Source organism: Loxodonta africana, chromosome 2 (genome assembly GCF_030014295.1).
Source record: "Loxodonta africana isolate mLoxAfr1 chromosome 2, mLoxAfr1.hap2, whole genome shotgun sequence".
NCBI lineage: Eukaryota > Metazoa > Chordata > Mammalia > Proboscidea > Elephantidae > Loxodonta > Loxodonta africana.
The window spans coordinates 101613210-101633065 of record NC_087343.1 but is presented as its reverse complement, the minus strand read 5'-3'; the positions used below and the strand labels follow the sequence as shown (position 1 = coordinate 101633065).

The 19856-nt window shown below is 37.9% G+C and overlaps 1 protein-coding gene across 17 annotated transcripts in view; it reads left to right on the top strand.

Annotated features, from left to right (window-relative positions):
* The window catches only part of MCTP1 (multiple C2 and transmembrane domain containing 1), a 632230-nt gene that overhangs the window by 510052 nt on the left and 102322 nt on the right, over positions 1–19856 (top strand). For 12 of the 17 annotated variants that reach the window (XM_064274169.1, XM_064274167.1, XM_064274164.1 and 9 more), the window contains one exon: positions 11000–11119. The exons of the other annotated variants lie outside the window; for them this stretch is intronic. In XM_064274169.1, coding sequence (XP_064130239.1) covers positions 11000–11119 — 120 coding nt within the window. The remainder of the gene's footprint in view (positions 1–10999; positions 11120–19856) is intronic. 17 annotated transcript variants of the gene reach the window in all.

Here is a 19856-nt window from a genome sequence, read left to right as displayed (position 1 = left end):
GAAAGGCACACTGGATTAGGAATCAGAAAACCTGGCTCTGCCACTCAGTAGAGGGTGTCCGTAGACAAGTCTCAAACTCCTAAGCCTTGGCTTCCTCATTCGTAAAATGAAGCTAATAGTCTCTGACTTGCCAGCCTGCCTCTCAGGACTTTTGTCTTGTTCAGATAGGGTCATATATGTGAAGGCACTTTGAAATCTCTTAAGCATTATAAAAGGTGTAAGAGATGTATAGATTCTCTGTTTCTTGTGATTTGATTCACCAAATTCATGTACGATTTACTGTATCTTTAGTGCGGACAAAAAGCACACTTATGTGAGAAGAAAACTTAGGTTTTTCTCTTATGAGTTTCTGAGAGATTATATAAATAAGGACATATGGCTTTGCATTTAAGTCTTTAACAGCCATTCTTTATTGTAATTTAGGAGATATGATTTATGACACCAGGATTTTTGCAACATATATCATTTTTATTTGCCTGGAAAGTAAACCAACTTTTAAAATTCACCATTTTTTAACATATGTACCTGGAGTAAAAGAAACATTGAAGAGAATTGGTAACAGGAGCAAACTGAGCTGTCATTCTTTCTGGAAGGGAATGAACATTAGGGAAAATTCTATATAATGTAATATAAGATTTTTGTTAGGACAAATTATATTATTTATCTTTCAGTAAATTACAAAATTTCCCCCCCAAACCATTCTGATATGAATAATTTAAATGTAGATTGCTTTTAAGGCTTGACTAAAATGGATTCTTAGGTATTCCATTTTGTGATGTTGATGATAATATCCTGGGCAAGATAACATTGATTTAGATAAAAGATACTTGGACTTAAAAGTGAAAAAAATTATGGACAGGAATTGACTACTAGTTCAGAATACGCCTAGCTTTTACATCTAAGTTATAAATTGTTAGCATTTAAAACGAATTGTTTTAACTCCAGAATCCACCAAATCTACAATATATGCTAATTCTATTTACTAGTAATAACAAGTTTCTGTAAAAAGCTGGATTTTTCTTGTTTTCATTATTAGTAAAACATTAAGTTCAACCCTCTGTTTAACACTTAACTTTTCTCCAACAAATCCCTCCCTCGCATGCCACACGTAAATCACTCAGAGGAACACCACCCATCTTCTGTAACTGCTCAAAGAGCAATTACTGTACTGACTTATCTTGGGAGTATTAGTTTATAATATCTCTATTTTTTTTCACAATTTTAAATGTAAAAAGTAGTAAATTGATGATATTGTAATTACATAGCACCATGTGATAAAGAGGATAAAAGAGGATACCCTGGTGGCGTAGTGGTTAAGTTCTACAGCTGCTAACCTAAAGTCGGCAGTTCAGATGCGCCAGGTGCTCCGTGGAAACTCTACGGGGCAGTTCTACCCTGTCCTGTAGGGTCGCTATGAGTCGGAATCGACTTGACAGCAACGGGTCGGGTTTATGTGATAAAGGGAGCCCTGGTGGCACAGTGGTTAAGAACTCAGCTACTAACCAAAAGGTCAGCAGTTTGAAACCACCAGCCACTTCTTGGAAACTCTATGGGGCAGTTCTACTCTGTCCTATGGGATCGCTATGAATCAGAGTCAACTCGACAGCAATGGGTTTGGTTTGAATGTGATAAAGCATTTCTACATATTTACATCAGTAGTTCCCTAAAGCCAGCTTGTGAAATATGCATGTGTTAAAGTCTCCATTTTATAGATAATAGACTAAAATAAAAGAGATTTTATTGCTCAAGGTCCTATGACAATCAAACAGCAAAAGTGGAATTAAACCATTCCTTGGGCTTCTGATTCCAACCACCCTTTACAATACTACATAGTCTCATTATCTCCTTGTCTGTGTGTGTGTGTGTGTGTGTATGACAGAGAGAGAGACTGTATCATTTAGCTTTTGCTGCGTAACAAAGCACACCAAAGTGGTTTAAGCTACTCCCATTAGTAGCGTAAAGCAACTACCATTTATTTAGTCATGATTCTTTGAATCAGCAATCTGGACTAGGTTCAGCTGAGCATTTCTTTTGTCCCCCCCCCCCCCCCCGGGCTCACTCATGTATCTTTAGCCAATTTCTGGTCAGTTAGGCAGCTCTGCTTTTTGACGTTGTCTGGCTTTCAGCTGGGGTGTTCGGTGGGGGTCTGTGCCATATGTCTCTTATCACCCAGCAGGCTAGCCTGAGTTTGTTGACATGGTGGCTTAGGCTTTCAAGAGTGCAGAGGGCAAAGCCCAGTGAGCAAGTGCTTTTTAAGTCTCTGTTTTCATTATATTTATTATTCTTCCATTTACCAGAACAAATCATATGTCCAATTCCAGAGTCAATGGGAGAGGGTATTACAAAAGGCATGGATACAGGGAGACATGAACAAATTGGGGTCTTAACTGCATGCAATCACCATAAACTAAATTTAAAAATACTAAAAAGGGCGCTCCTTTTATCATCTCCTCCTACTATAGTCAACATGTTTTCTTTAACATAGCTCTTACACCTGAAACAATCATTAGCTATGGACTCTAGGGTGATGTAAGAAAAGTGATAAGCTGCAAGGAGGGCCAAAAAATGTATGCTCACCAATTATCTTGATGAGCTAATATATTCCTACTTGTAGTAATACCTAATGTTTATTGAGCATCATACAGGTGCCAAGCACTAGGCTAGTTCCACTTAAAATCTGCAAAGTAAATGGTATGAGTTCTACTTTTCAGGTGATAAAAGTGAGAAATCTAGTAACTTGCCCAAGATTGTACAGTTAATGACTAGAGATCTGGGATTCAGACATGGGTCTGGTTAAAAAATACATACTCCTTGCCCTGCACCATCCTGCAGCAGCTCCTTGAGTAATGCTGTGATCATGGTTGACAAGTCCAAGGCCAGTTGACACAGAGCTTCCAACCTCCAGGATAATGCATAAAATCTCAGTATGCCTTTTGTAATGAGGGAGATTGCATGTACTTAGAGTCATTTGACTCATGTCCTGTGAAGATTTTCTGCTGTCAATCTAGTGATTTAAAAAAGAAAACCACCAAATTCTTTAAATAGTTTTAGTCTCTAAAGAGTATGGATAACTAAAAACCAGAAGACCAAACCTGTTGCTGTTGAGTTGATTCCAACTCATAGCAACCCTATAGGACTGAGTAGAACTGCCCTATAGGTTTTTCCAAGGAGCACCTGGTGGATTTGAACTTCAGACCTCTTGGTTAGCAGCCATAGTTCTTAACCACTATGCCACGAGGTCTTCCACGGGTAACTAAAGTAAGGCTAAATGTTTTGTTTGGAATGGGGGCATGGAATTATAAAATAAAAATGTAGACAGCTCATGTTTCCTTATTAAAGGTGTGTATGTGTAAAAAAAAAGTTTTTTTTTATGTGTACGTGTGTGAGAGAGAGATTGACACACGTGTGACCGAGAGAAGAAAAATGAGGCAAAAATGCCATTGTGATGAAATTGAAGGAAATTAAACATTTTTTGTAAATTTATAGGGTCTTTATCCACTAACATAACATTGAGAAATGCTAGAGTCTTTGGATCCTTCTCTTTCCACGTTCCACACAGGCAGAAAGGAGTTTTAGAAATATGTATCAGAACAAATGCTAGGCATGTTCTGTTTCATATTTTTATGTTGTCAGTGTGTCAAGCTTAGTTTTTGTTTGTTTGTTTTTGATCTCTTAGTTTGTTTCCATTCCATTTTAGCTCATTCAGTTATTTCTATACTTTCCCCAAACCTACAAAAAATGTAAGCAGTACCAAGGACAGCTCTTGAATTGTCTTGACCTCACAGGAATTTCTTCAAGCTGCCTGCTCCCTTCTCCTGATACCCTAGTGGGACACTATAGACCCAGTCTTGAATGTTGTAATGATTTTTTCTATGAAAGAGGAGAGAATAAATTTTAGCACAGGTGGCCCCAGGGAGAATGAGCTACAACCCTCTTTTTTCCTATGAGAGCTCTCTTCTAGTAGAGAACCTTGACCAGCTAACAAAAATTAAAATAATTGCTAATAGCATAGGGAATAATTGTTTTTATCTCAGTAATTCTTAGCAATGTGAGACCAGAGACTATGTTGTTGTTGTTAGGTGTCATCGAGTCAGTTCTGACTCACAGTGACCCTATGTACAACAGAAGTAAACACGGCCAGGTCCTGCACCATCCGTTGTTACACTCGAGCCCATTGTTGCAGCCACTGTGCCAGTTCATCTCATTGAGGGTCTTTCTCTTTTTTGCTGACCTTCTACTTTACCAAGCATGATGTCCTTCTCCAGAGATGGGTCCTTCCAGATAACACATCCAAAGTATGTGAGATGAAGTTTTGCCATCCTCATCTCTAAGGAGCATCCTGGCTGTACTTCAGATTTGTTCTTCTGGAAGTCCATGGTATACTCAGTATTCTTTGCCAACACCGTAATTCAAATGCATCACTGTATCCATTCTTCTTCATTCTTCCTTATTCGTTTTCCAGCTTTCACATGCATATGAAGCAAGTGAAAATACCACAGCTTGGGTCAGGTGCACCTTAGTCCTTAAGATGGCATCTTTGCTTTTTAATACCCTCAAGAGGTCTTTTGCAGCAGATTTGCCCAGTGTGATACGTTCTTTGGTTTCTTGACTCCTACTGCCATGGGTGTTGATTGTGAGTCCAAGTAAAATGACATCCTTGATGACTTCAGTCGTTTCTCTGTTTATCATGATGTTGCTTATTGGTTCCATTATGAGGATTTTTGTTTTATATTGAGGTGTAATCCATGCTCAAGGCTGTAGTCTTTGATCTTTATCAGTAAGTGCTTCAAGTCCTCTTCACTTTCAGCAAGCAAGATTGTGTCATCTGCATATCACAGATTGCTAATGAATCTGCCTCCAATCTTGATGCCTTTCTTCCTCATTTGTCTTCATATAGTGCAACTTCTCAGAATATATGCTTAGCATACAGATTGAATAAGTATGGTGAAAGGATACAACCATGATGCACACTTTTTCTTTATTGTTCTGTTTGAACAACTGTCTATTGGTCTATGTACAGGTTTAGCATGAGCACAATTAAGTATTCTGAAATTCCTATTCATCGCAATGTTATCCACAATTTGTTATGGTCCACACAGTTGAATGCCTTTCCATAGTCAATGAAACACAGGTAAACATCTTTCTGGTATTCTCTGCTTTCAGCCAGAATCCATTTGACATCAGTGGTGATATCCCTTGTTCCATGTCCTCTTCTGAATCCACCTTGAATTTCTGGCAGTTCTCTGTTGCTGTACTGCTGTAGCTGCATTTGAATGATCTTCAGCAAAATTATACTTATGTATGGTATTAATAATATTGTTCAATAATTTCTACATTCAATTTGATCACCTTTCTTTGGAAGGGCACAAATATAGATCTCTTCCAAGCAGTTTGCCAGATAGCTGGCTTCCAGATTTATTGGCATAGATGAGTGAGTGCTTCCAGTGCTTCATCCATTTGTTGAAACATCTCAATTGGTATTCCGTCAATTCCTGGAACCTTGTTTTTCCCCAATGCCTTTGGTGAAGCTTGAACTTCACTCCTTCGATACCATCGATTCTTGATCATATGCTACCTCCTAAAATGGTTGAACGTTGACCAATTCTTTTTGGTACAGCGAGTCTGTGTATTCCTTCCATCTTCGTTTGATGTTTCCTGCGTAGTTCAGTATTTTGCCCATAGAATCCTTCAGTATTGCAACTCAAGGCTTGAATCTTTTCTTCAGTTCTTTCAGCTTTAGAAATGCTGAGCATCTTCTTCTGTTTTGGTTTTCTATCTCCAGGTCTTTGCACATGTCATTATAATACTTTATCTTTTTGAGCCTTCCTTTGAAATAATCTATTCAGCTCTTTTGCTTTATCATTTCTCCTGTTTGCTTTAGGTACTCAATGTTCAAGAGCAAGTTTCAGAGTCTCTTCTGACATCCATTTTGTTTTTTTCTTTCTTTCCTGTCCTTTTAATGACCTTTTGCTTTCTTCATATATGACATCCTTGATGTCATTTCACAACTCATCTGGTCTTTGGTCATTAGTGTTCAATGCATCAAATCTATTCTTGAGATGGTTGGTCTCTAAATTCAAGTGGGATGTACTCAAGGTTGTACTTTGGCTCTTGTGTACTTGTTTTAATTTTCTTTAGCTTTAACTTTAACTTGCATATGAGCAATTGATGTTCTGTTCCACAACACACAAGCCACTACGGTACAACAGATGAGTGGTGGCCAAACACTATGTATTATCCTAATTTTGAGCACTTAGTATTACAGAGCACATAGTAAGTATTCAACAAATACATTTTTATTACTAACCTGTGTTCATGATCTTTTTTATAACCTTTTGAAATTTTCTGTTTGGTATCAAGAGAGAAAAAAATGAATGCTTCTTTTGTATTTAGAGTTATCCAAGCTCTCTAATTTTGGGGGGAAAAAAAAGATATTTTCAACAGTAGGTGCTCTTTACTTACCCAAGTATTAGATCTTTAAGAATACACAATAGGGAAGCAGACTATTATTCCACCGCCAGGATCCCTAAAACTAATGTAATTTCTTCATTTGTCTCTCTCTTCTTGTCTTTTCTCATTCTGTATCCTGATGCCCACGTGGTTACCCACTGCTGTCGAGTCGATTGTGGTTAGGACATATAAATACCATAGGTATTTGAGTAATGTGTCAGTTCTCAGTGCAATATTTTAAGAAAGCTATTGATATATTGGAGCCTAGGTGGCGCAGTGGTTAAGTGCTTGACTGCTAACCAAAACACTGGTGGTTTGAACTGCTTCTGTAAAGATTACAGCCTTGGAAACCTGAGGGGACAGTTCTACCCTGTTCTATAGGGTTGCTATGAGTCGGAATTGACTCGATAGCAATGGTTTTTGTTTTTTGGTTTATGGATATGTTAGGTCCCTGGGTGACAAAAATGGTTAAGTACTTTGTCGCTAATGAAAAGGTTGGTGGTTTGAGTTTATCCAGAGATGCCTCAGAAGAAAGGCCTGGTGGTCTATTTCCAAAAAATTAGCCACTGAAAACCCTATGGAGCAGAGTTCTACACTGACTCATGTGTGGTTGCTATGAGTCAGAGTCAACTTTATGGCAAGTGGTTTGGGTTTTTTTGGTTTATTGATATATTAATTTAGATGTGGTAAGAGAAAGATGTCCAGAATGGGGAAGTGCTCAGAAACCATAACTGTAATTGATGCTTAAAGGAACTGGTGATATTGAACCTGCAGAAGGAAAAAGCATGATAGAAGTCTTGATTACCTGCAGGATTAACAACTAGAAAGTTTAGTCTATGTAACACCTATATAAGGCCTAAAACTCACACCAATAAGTGGATATTACAAGAAAGTTTATTATGGGTAACATGAGGAATCTAACAGACACCAATGAGTGAACATGGGGGAATGTCTGCTCAATAAGTTAAAAATGATTACAATTGGTGGTACTTAGCAATGGAATGGAGTCTCTGGGTGGTGTAAATAGTTAACATGCTCAGCTGCTAACCAAAAGGTTAGAAGTTCAAGTCCACCCAAATGTGCCTTCGAAGAAAGGCCTGGCAATTTACTTCTTAAATACCAGTGCTCAAAAACTCCATGGAGCACAGTTCTACTCTGACACACATGGAGTTGCAATGAATTGGAATCAACTCAATGACAAATGGTTAGTTGGTTATTAATAGAATAATCTGAGTCCCATCCATGAGGTCTGAACATGCTGAGTCAAGTGAATGCCCTTGGAAAGGGCAAATATATAGGAAAGTCAAAGTGGAAAGACTGCAGACAGAACATAATACCCAAGGCAGTGCATGACTGCAAAGCGAAGATGGAAAGAGAATCTTGTCTAGAAGAAGTACTAAGGTAGGCTTATACGCCACAAGAAGAAATGTGTTAGTGGCATCCCAGGTTGTAATTCTGGATGCATTTTCCTGAAGTTACTTAGTTTAATATGGTAGCTCTATAGTTGTTGTTGTTAGGTGCCATCGAGTCAGTTCCGACTCATAGCGACCCTGTGCACAACAGAACGAAACATTGCCCGGTCCTGAGCCATCCTTAAAAAAGTTGTTATGCTTGAGCTCATTGTTGCAGCCACTGTGTCAGTCCACCTCGTTGAGGGTCTTCCTCTTTTCCGCTGACCCTGTACTCTGCCAAGCATGATGGCCTTCTCCAGGGACTGATCCCTCCTGACAACATGTCCAAAGTATGTTAAGATGCAGTCTCACCATCCTTGCCTCTAAGGAGCATTCTGGCTGTACTTCTTCTAAGACGAATTTGTTCATTCTTTTGGCAGTCCATGGTATATTCAATATTCCTCACCAACACCACAATTCAAAGGTGTCCATTCTTCTGTCTTCCTCATTCATTGTCCAGCTTTCACATGCACATTATGTGATTGAAAATACCTTGGCTTGGGTCAGGCGCACCTTAGTATTCAGCTCTATGGTACTTTTAGTAATGTAAGTAATTTGACTTCTGCTAAATGACTTGGGAACCCAGGGTCCATTTATTTATTCATTCAACAAATACATACTTATTGAGCACCTACTATGTCCATCCCAAACACTGTTCTATGCTCTGGAGATAGAAAAAGTGAACAAAAAGGAACCCCCCCCCCGACCCTTAAGGAGCTTATATTCTAGTGACACCTAAATGTTAGAAATAATGTATAAAGACTTAATGTGGACTGTAGGCAGAAATATTTTTTTCTTTTATATTTGTTGTCATCTGTCAAATATACTATATTTCACTTCCTGAATAAAGAAATGTCTTTATAAAATACATTTCAATATAATAATCATAGTAGTTGATTATAATTTTAATTATCTTTATATATCTTACATGAATTCAAAATTTAAATGGAATTACTTTATTTTTATGGAAATCGCCCTACTTTTCTAGTGAAAGAAAAATATGGTTCATGTTTAGTGCATTAAATGCTTGGATTTTCCTTATTCAGGACCTTGAATCTATAGTTAACTGTGTAATTCTGTCCAAATATCATTTCTTAGGTTACTAAATCATTACTTTTGCTTTTTTTGTGTCTATCTAGATTGGAATATCAAAGAATTGAGTGAAATATACAATTTTCAAAATTAAATTTCACATAAAAAAATGTAGGATGGTACGGTAATGTCATAAACTCATTTAAAATTTCAAGGACGAGATGTTAGAGGTGATCAGATCCATAGATCCTCTGTTTAGGATAAAAGCACTTAGGCAAAGTGACTGTCTGAGGCCAGAAACCTGTGTCTTCTGGCTCTCAGGTCAGGGGTCTCTCTGGCACTCCACACAGTTTAATTTTCCCTGCCATTTGAATAGGGTGTAGGCTTGACTGAGATTTTTTAAGAAGGCTGCAAACAGCCAACGTTGCTAAGCCCCACGGGGGTGTCCTTAGGACACTGTCCCTAACCCTCCTGAACTATCAAACCCAAGATATTTGTATTACTCCAACCCCATACCCATTGCTGTTGAGTCGATTCCAACTCATAGCAACGCTATAAAAAAAGGGACAGGGTATTCCACTATGCCACCAGGGTTTCCTTATTCCAAACAGCTGGCTCAAATTCCCAGTTACATTATGGTTTAGCTAAATCTTAGCAGGCAGATAACTTTCTAGCTTTCAATATTAGAATATGTGTTACCTGAGGATGTTACTAATTAGCTAACGTGTAAATAACTTGTAGTTTTATAAGGTATTGATAGTGTTTACACAATAGTGTATGTGTGTGTATGTGTGTGTGTGTTCGAGCACTTACTGAGTGCCAAGCAGCATGCTAAATCCTTTACGTTTCACCTTTTTAATTCTCATCACCTGTGAGATGGATATACTTTATTATTCTCATTTTACACATAAAGAAACTAAGCCAAGTAGTTAGCAACAAGTCAGGTTTGGAATCTGGCTCTTAACTATGATTTGATGTAGCTTTAACTTTAATTTGACAGCAGGAGCTACAGACCCAGAGAACGTAAATGGTTTGTCCAGGGTCAAAAGTGTCTGGTGGGGTGTAGGAAGGGAGTCACACTTTATATCCAATGTTGTGATGGTTTACAATGGAGATGACTCTTAGAATGGCTCCATCTACCAGCCTAGGTGAGTTCTTAATCTAACATTTGTCCTACAATAAAAAATAGTTTATGTATCTAGAAAAGGAGGTAGTTTTTTTTAATAAAGAATAGAAATAGACATTTTTTTAATTTCCCTTGACAAAGTTAGTCTTTGTTTTTATAGCTGATTGATTTCTGTGGCAACGCTGAATGTTAAAACAACCTCTTTTTTTCCGGGTGTTGGCGACAGTGCTTTTTACTCATAATGTGAAATCTCCGGGCTCTCTGGTATAGATTTGGTATTTTCATCTTACTGTTATGCTTATTGGAAACCCCGGTGATGTAGTGGTTAAGAGCTACAGCTGCTAACTAAAAGGTCGGCAGTTCAAATCCACCAGGTGCCCCTTGGAAACCCTATGGGGCAGTTCTACCCTGTCCTATATGATCCTGAGTTGGAATCTATTGGATGGCAACGGGTTTGGTTTTTTGGTTTTGTTATGCTTATTATATTGTGTTATCCAAGTGAAATTTAAAGAAAACACACACACAAAAAAAAACAGTCCCTGGTATTAAATAGTGGTTCATTCTTTGTCATTAAGGCAGATAGATGGCTATTTCCGGCAGTGCAGGTAAGCTCATTTTGCTTTTTTTTTTTTTTTTAATCTGGCCTAACAATAATTTCACTGGAGAAGAAAAATTAAAATTGCCTCTTTAAAAATGTAAAGTTGTCAGTTTTTCCTTGACAGAAATTAAACAAAGTAAAGATCTTAACAGTGACTCTCCAGGTGCCAGTTGTGTTTTCAGAAAAATGCCTAACAAGTTCTCCAGGCTTTGTTTTCAAGATAAATCCTCCTATTCTGAACCATTTAGTTTTGTGTTTTTTGAAGTGGAGTATGGATAAGAGAGTCCATTTAATGAAATTCAGAGTCGACTCATCTTTTTTTCTTTCTTCTCTCTTCTCCAGCTCTTTCTCTTTGTTGTCTGGAACTTTGAGCTCTACATGATACCACTGGTTTTATTGTTACTGTTGACATGGAACTACTTCTTGATAATATCAGGGAAAGATAACAGGCAACGTGATACAGTAAGTCTCTACTTTCTGACTCGTATGTGTATTTGTTCTTATTCCTAGTCCTTCTGACAAGATCAATGTTGAATTTGGTTTTACAAACCAGAAATTCTGTCTCTAAATACTCAAGTTTAGAGGAAAATTTTATCTATTCAAAACCAACACGTAGGCCCTAACACAATAGAAACTATTCACCTGTTTTTTAACCTTACTCATCTTGTTTGGAACTGAAGTAGGAAGCACACCAAGGAATACACTATGATATTTAATCATAAATGGGTAATATTTCAAATGGTTGTTCTTTAAATTCTTATTTGTTTTTATGTCTTAAAGAACTTTGAATTAAGGCATAATGTCACAAAATAATGATCAGATCAAACAAATGTATTTTGTTTTTACCTAAGACATTCATTTACTTATTTCCTGAAAAAAAAAACCCACTGCCATCCATTTCAACTCATAGCAACCCTATAGGACAGAGGAGAACTGCCCCATAGAGTTTCCAAGGAGCAACTGGTGGATTCAAACTGCAGACCTTTTGATTAGCAGCCAAATGCCTAAACACTGCACCACCAGGGCTCCTATTTACTAAAACGTATATAATTTAAGACATTTCTCTGTGTTCTTTCGGTGCAAGGCGGAGGACCCATTGGTGGTTACTGGTCTGGCAAAGTGCATAAAGCACCTTAATTCAATGAACATTCACAGCAAATATCCTTCTCTGTATCAAGGGTGTATTATGATACCAGCTCAAGGGGGAAGAGCTTTTATTTAACCCAGGGGAATTTATACAAAACTCACCTCCCTTCTTTGACATTTTTGGAAGTTTTTTCGGCACGTGTGAGACAACTTTTCCTCTCTGCATAGGAGTTTTAGACTGAGAAGAACAGAAGCTAGCCACACTATAATCACATTTGTTGTTCTCTTGCCATCCTTTGTTCCTGTTGGGTTGTTTCTATTGGATTTGCCTCAGTCAGCACACCCCTAGCAAACACAACCCTTTCAAGTGCTTTCTCATATGTGTAAAAATTGGGGTGGTGGGAGAGGCTTCTCCAAGTGAAACATTTGGAAACTTGGTAACCTGATAGACAGCTGTTGAAAATAATTTAAAGATTTGTCAAACACGAGAATCTACTTTGTACTTATATGTCCTCACCAAATTACATAGAGTTTTTTTTTGTTTTTAATTCACAATTAACAGTCTCCATCTGATTACTAATCAGGATTTTTTGCCACTTATTTATGCCCATAAAATGATGCAAGAAACAGAGTTATTTGATCATGATAATTAGCATCATAAGGGTTCTACAGATATACCTGTGACATAAAAAAAAAAAAAACTTCTTTGTTAAATGGAACACAGCAAAATATGCTTCTTCAAAATGACTTTATCATCAAAATAAAGGAAAAAAATCTGATGCCTAACCACCAAGTACCTGGCAAAGTTGCCATCAACGCACCAAGTTGATTTCTCTATTTTTTTTGTATTATTTCTCATTCCCTTCCTAGGCTTTAAATATGAGGTAAGGGAATGTTTGTTCATCTTTGTATTTCCCACATTGCAAAGCATGTGATTTAAAAATTAGAGGTGTTCAAAACATTTTTTTTTGTAAAGTATATCAAACCAAACATGAGATTGCTAATAGAGGTTTTAATGCTTAGGCAGCGTCAATAAACAAAATGTTATTATTTTTGTTGGGAAGAATTTTATGGATATGTATTTAAATTGCACACTGAGAGACAAGCCCCAAATGCTATAAGCATTGGTGTCATGGGGACAAATAGGTACTTTTGTCAATTAATCCAGGACATTTTCTTTAAGAAAATGGGACTCTCTCAGACAATTGCTTTCTGGTCCTTTTTTTTTTTTTTTTCAGGGAGATTATCAAGAGAGAAGAATATCTACTTTTCATTCAGTTGCCTTGAGACAAATTTAAAAATAAGATTATTTGCAAATAAGAAAAAAATGGTAATTTAGTTTCAGCTTTCTAGTCCTATGAGGAAGCTAATCTTCAATATTGAGTCACTGGTCTGACTATTCTTAGTGAAAAATTCTATAACTGTACGTTTGCTTGTCATATTCTCCAGCATGTATCTGGTACCTGCCTTGGTTGAAAGGGTCCACTTTCAGAGAGGAAATAAAAAATATATAACAGACTCCCTTGTGCTTAAGATTATCTAAGACTTTTTATATTGAAAGGTGACATATAAATTTTGCTACTGCCTCCCCCTTTTTTCCAAAATAGTATTTACCAAATCTTTTCCTTTTAGGCACATCTGCTCTGATTGATTCCTCTTTGTAGCCATGGATGACATTTTGTTTCCCAGCACAGCCCACTGGGAGGCATTCTACGGTTTAACTCTCATGGAATGCCGACCACACTCCATAACGCCCAGTAATTGCCTTGTATTTGCTCAAAACACACATATCCATTTCTGTTCTTTCCAGGCACCAGAGCAGCAATCACAACGTTTCATTCAGCTTGTTATTCACAGGCTCAGTTGAGACCTTACGTAACTCTTAAATCCAATTTGTCTAATTATGTGTTTTCTGGCATACCCAGCTGTGCGTTTGAACTGGTTGCTCCTTTTGAAAAGAAACCTGGATTATACTTTTCTGGCTAGAGATTTCCTATCTATACATATGTCATATAAGGGAATGTGTTTATAGGGATTGCCATGCTGTGACTAAGTGACTCTTCTGCATCACCCTGGAAGAGTGAATGGTATTTTGACCGAAGTCCTTATTGGTACCTCCAAAGATTGCAGAATCTTTCAGTATGTGTGAACATTTTAGGAAATCTCTGGGGTATATTAATCACGCTATTATCTGATTCCAAATTAAAAAAAAAAAAAAAACTTCCTATTTTATGAGAAGAGAATTTTCTGCCAAAAAATGTCATCTATACATTCAGCTTAGAAAATTCAGTTAGTATTAAAACAATTAAAAAAAAAAATTAGAATGACCAGCTTTCTATAGCAAAGAAAAAGAGTAGGACAGTATTTTCATGACATAGAAGTTGAAAGACAATGGAAAATAAGCATTGTAAAAGGTGAAAAGTACATACATGAGCAAAAATTTTGACTGCAGCATATTTGTTGATAGTTGAGCTTAATACTAAAATAAGAAAGGATTTCATGTGTGTTTATTGTTTATTAAGGAGAACATTTACTTCCTTGGAGATTTTTAAAATCACTGGAGCTGAAACCTTCTACCTTTTCCCCACTGTGGTGCCTGTTCTAGTTTAATGAAAAAATGAGACGTAATCCTTGCCGAATAAGTTTTGCTGCAGTTAATGAGCTGAGCCAGTAAGGACAGGATGAGTACAACAGCTATTCGTGAGGCTAATGCTGTAGATGGAGAGGGTGCGCACAGGAACTGTGGCCAGAACGGGGCTTCACCTCTGCCGTTTCCTAGTCTGACTTGTTAAAAACCAGCAATGAGAGGTCTGAATCTACCCACACTCTACCTACACCATGATGTTAAAATTTCTAGCGTAAGAATTGTTAGGCTTTTCCAGAGAAAACTGTTTAATACATGCCTCATTCAGAAATGTCCCAAGCATGAAGAGGATATAAAGATAGGAACGTCATACTTCTCTTGGTTTGAGCTGTCACTCCAAAACCTGGGGAAAATTCTTCCCTGGACTGCCTATTAGGCTTGTGCCAACTATCCAAATTATAGTTACTGTGGACAGAAGTTTTGCAAGTTGGAAAGTTGATGCCAGGAAGTGGTCTTTATTTGGGGTTTAAAAACTACTGAACCCTCATTATACCCTGAGCACTGTGTTAAGCACTTTATAGTCATTATTGCGTTTAGTCCTCTCCCAGGAGAGAAGCTGATTGTGTCATCCCAGCCAATGGGCTACGTCCTAATAGTCAGGTGAGCCCCATGGTCTATTTATCTGTGGCCAGCATGGGAACATGCTCATGGGGTGTACACATGATTGTAAGAGCCCTGTCTTGTGACAGGGCAATCAAGTCTTAGAGAATAAAGAAAATGGAGTGGCCAAGCAAACCAAGGGTCTATTGCACACCTATGAGATAAATTATTTCTACTTTACATACGGGGAAACAGGGCTAGAGATGTTAAATAACTTACCCAACAGCACACACTAGAAAGCAGTAACTCAGCCAAAAAACCCACTGCTATTGAGTCAATTCCGACTCATAGTGACCCTATAGAAAAGAGCGGTACTGCCCCTTAGGGTTTCCAAGGAGTGGCTGGTGGATTCAAACTACTGACCTTTTGGTTATCAGCCGTAGCTTTTAACCATTGCATTACCAGGGCTCCAAAGTAGGTATTTACATACAGGTCACTATGTCTAAAGTTTGTATTCCTAACCCTCTACAGGCTATATTTTGGTACATCACAGTTCTCCCTGGACACTAGAGACATAGCTCGCCCTACCTTTAGAGCAAGTTTCTTCCTTCAGTTATAGAAGAATCAGTTGCACTCACTCTGCCATCAAGCAGACAGATTGATAGACAACACTCATCCTCCCTATACTGCCATTATCTCTCATTCAGGGAAGTGGAGTGAGTACGTATGAAGCAGTTTCTAGGTATCAGGTCCTGCTAAACCTTTAGAGATATCACCTCCTTTTATTCTTTACAGTAATTCTATCAAGCAAATCATCCTAAGTGGTTTTATCCTTGAATTCAAAATCAAAGAGTATAAATAATAAACCTAAGACCTTTTATAGAGTAAGTGGCATGTGAATCCAGTTCTGCCGTGTTCTGAAGTCCAGGCTATTTTCATAGCACTTGCTTCCCCATGAGCATCACATTTGGGCATGCCTCTCCCAAGGGACCACTTTCTAGATGTCCAGGTCCTTACATGGCACCCCAGGAGTCCCCAAGTTCCTTCCTATGAGGCACCCAGTGTTCTATCCCAGTTTTCCCATTAATTTCAAAAGCACTGGTGACCTGGAGGACTCCTTCTGTTCACCCAGGTCAGCATGGGAGGAGAAAATCAAAGCTGAGACTCCTTCATATTAGTGAAGAAAGTCTTTGACTTTCTCTGACATATGAAAATTCTAAAAGCAATGTTTTTTAATTACACTTTAAAAGAACATTCGTTCTTACTGTCATGATATTCCTCCCACACAACAATCTCAGTTGCCTAATCAATGGAGGCATTAAAAGACTGAAGAATGATGTAGATCAATGAAATCATTCTGACTCACGATCTGACTATGACACAAATTGAGCCAAAGTCTGCCTTGCTAAAATACCTTAGTAAATATGGAAATGTTTTCTTGGCTCCCACAAATGGCAAACCATTTGGTTCTTCTTTTCACCTTTAGAATAGTGCTAAATGTTGTTCTTTTCCTGTTGATCTGTCTCTATTAGTCCTAGAGCACTTATCTCTAGAAATAAAGCTTTCAGAAGACTTCTAAGCTTCCTATCATAAATGCTATTAATTGAACAATTTAGGAAGGTCATTGTAAGTCACCAAAAACAAAAAACAAAAAAAAAAACAATCTGCTTATTTGACCTGAGTTTCTGTAACTCAAATGCATTTATTATTTTTTCAGCCAGTGCTTTTAGTTCTAAAGAAGTCGATGGTGGAATATTTGAATAAATGGAATACCGAATAAGTGAAGTATTCCTAATAGGATCTAAAGAGGCTGGCCAAAGCCAAGCTAAGAGTGGAGAGTACTCCATATGCAAAACACTTTAGAGGTGCAATTAGACCCTCTCTACTTCAGTAAAGGAAACCCTGGTGACGTCGTGGTTAAGAGCTATGGCTGCTAACCAAAAGGTCGGCAGTTCAAATCCACCAGGTGCTCCTCGGAATCATATGGGGCAGTAGGGTTGCTATGAGTCGGAATTGACTCAATGGCAACGGGTTTGTTTTTTTACTTCAATAAGGGTTTTATCATTCACTGAAAGTAGCATAGACCACAAGCCTCCTGCGTTTGCATCTCAGTACCAAAAAAGACCACATATTTGCTCTTAACAGAAGCAGCACTGAGTCATGCAGCCTGTAAACACATCTAAAAATGGACGATCACTTTTTTCTTCTTCGTGCTTATTTCAACAGAAATTTTCTCAATTTTTTCAGAAGGTCACTAACTTGCAAAAATCTAAGGCAGACCATGAAAAGAACCAGACCTTTAGTTTTCCAACACAATCAGTAGCATAAAGAAATAAAAACCAATGTCCAGTCATCTGTCAGTAGTAAAGTTCATCTCCTGTAACCTATTTCAAAGCTCCCACCAACTGCTTAGCTTTGTGAAATAATCACTAGCTGACCAGACTGATGTCCCTACACATTGATAAGCATCATCTCATCAGGCTCTGGATATGAACCAATAAGATTTCCACATTTTCTCCATTCTTTTCAAGTCCCCACCCTGCTATCATCCCTTCCTGTTCAGCACATGAGTACCCTCAGTACATCTACTTTGCCAGTTTCAGTCACATTTCAGCCTCTGAGGTTCTGTGAATTCTTTCCAACTTAGGGTTGCCAGATATATAGAAATAGAGATGCCCAGTCAAACTGGAATTTCAAATAAACAACAGGATATACTTATACTAAAGTATTCATTGCTCATCAGAAATGCCCATTTAACTGGTTTGTCTGGCAACCTTAACCCAATTTTGCCTTGTATCCTTAACTCAGACATGTAGAAGGATAATCTTTCTGAAACAAAAATCTGATTGTATTACTGTGCTACTTTGGTGGTTTCCCAACTTCAAGCATGGCATGGAAACCCTTCACAAATAAGCCCCACCCAAGCCACATGATAGTCCCCACCTAAGCTACAAGATAGAATTTCTTGTAGTTTCCCAAATGTACTATCCTTTCTCTCTCTGTGCCTTCTAGCCTTTTGTCTATATACCTATGTATGTAAATATATAGTTCTTGCTTATCATACTTAATATTTGGTTTAAAAACACTGAATCACATTGTACACACCATTAGCTGGACTGCTTTTTCTATGTAGCGACATATCTAAAAGTTTTACTTGTGTTGCTGGATAACCTTCTGCCACATTTTCATGGCTGCATAATTTTCACCATTATGGATACTGTATTTTTCAATTAAACACTGTTTTGTTTTGTTTTTTTTAGAAATGTTTGTTTCAAATGTTCTTGCCATTTCAAATATTTCTTTAAAGAAAATCCTAAACAAATATTTGATCACATCTCTGGTAATATCTTTTGGCCAAGTCCAAGAAGGAGAATTTCTGGATCAGAGTATAACATTTTGAAGATTTTTGGTAATTAATGCTAATACAAAAAAAAAAAAACAAACCCCACTGCTGTCAATTCCAACTCATAGCTATCCTATAGGACAGAGTAGAATTGCCCCATAGAATTTCCAAGACTGTAAATCATTATGGAAGCAGACTGCCACATCTTTCTCCTACCAAGCAGCTGGTGGGTTCAAATTGGTGATCTTTTGATTAGCAGCTGAGTGCTGTAACCACTGCTCCACTAGAGCTACTAGTTAATGTTAATACTACCTGTTAAAGTTTTAACATTTTATACATATCTGCCTAGGTAACCACTAATTATCCTTTTTCTAGATAGCCATGTTTGACTTGCCACTCTCACCCCCTGTCACATGCGCACCCCTACAAACACACAGACACACACTCTAATAGGGTAAGAGAACGGCCCCTCTGAGTTCCCATATTCCCTCACTATATTGTAATAACTCACTTGCGGGTCTTCCTCACCAGACTGATTGCTCTAATTGTATATTCCATTTGTGCATCTAATCACAGCACAGATCAAGATGTCTTGAACATTTGTTGTTGTCATTAGGTGCCGTTGAGTCAGTTCCAACTCATAGAGACCCTGTGTACCACAGAACGAAACACTGCCTGGTCCTGTGCCATCCTTACAATCGTTGCTATGCCTGAACCCATTGTAGCGGCTACTGTGTCAATCCATCTCATTGAGGGTCTTCCTCTTTTCCACTGACCATGTACTTTACCAAGCATGATGTCTTTCTCCAGGGACTGTTCCTTCCTGACAACATATCCAAAGTGTGTAAGACACAATCTTGCCATCCTTGCTTCTGAGGAGCATTCTGGTTGTACTTCGTTCAAGACAGATTTGTTTGTCCTTTTGGCAGTCTGTGGTATATTCATTATTCTTCGCCAACACCACAGTTCAAATGCGTCAATTCTTCTTTGGTCTTCTTATTCATTGTCCAGCTTTTGCATGCATTTGATGCGATTGAAAATACCATGGCTTAGGTCAGGCGCACCTTAATTCTCAAGATGACATCTTTGCTTTCCAACACTTTAAAGAGGTCTTTTGCAGCAGATTTGCCCAATGCAATGGGTGTTTTGATTTCTTGACTGCAGCTTCCATGGTTGTGGATTGTGGATCCAAGTAAAATGAAAGCCTTGACAACTTCAGTCTTTTCTCTGTTTATCGTGATGTGGCTTATTGGTCCAGTTGTGAGGATTTTTGTTTACTTTATGTTGAGGCATAATCTCGAATGTGGAAGCATAATAAAACCAAAACTAAACCTGTTGCTGTTGAGTCAATTCCAACTCATAGCAACCCTAAAAAATAATCGCTGCTCAAAAATGCTGGATAAACGAATAGATATTTTAGTGCCTTTTTTTCCAAATAAAAAATTAGTGTTTAAATCTTGTACATAATTATCTCCATTCAACAAAAATGTATTGAACATTTACAGGCACTGTGGCAGTTGTTGCTCACAAAATGATTATGACATGGTCCTTGCCCTGGACAATTGGTGGTCTAGTGAGAGAAACAA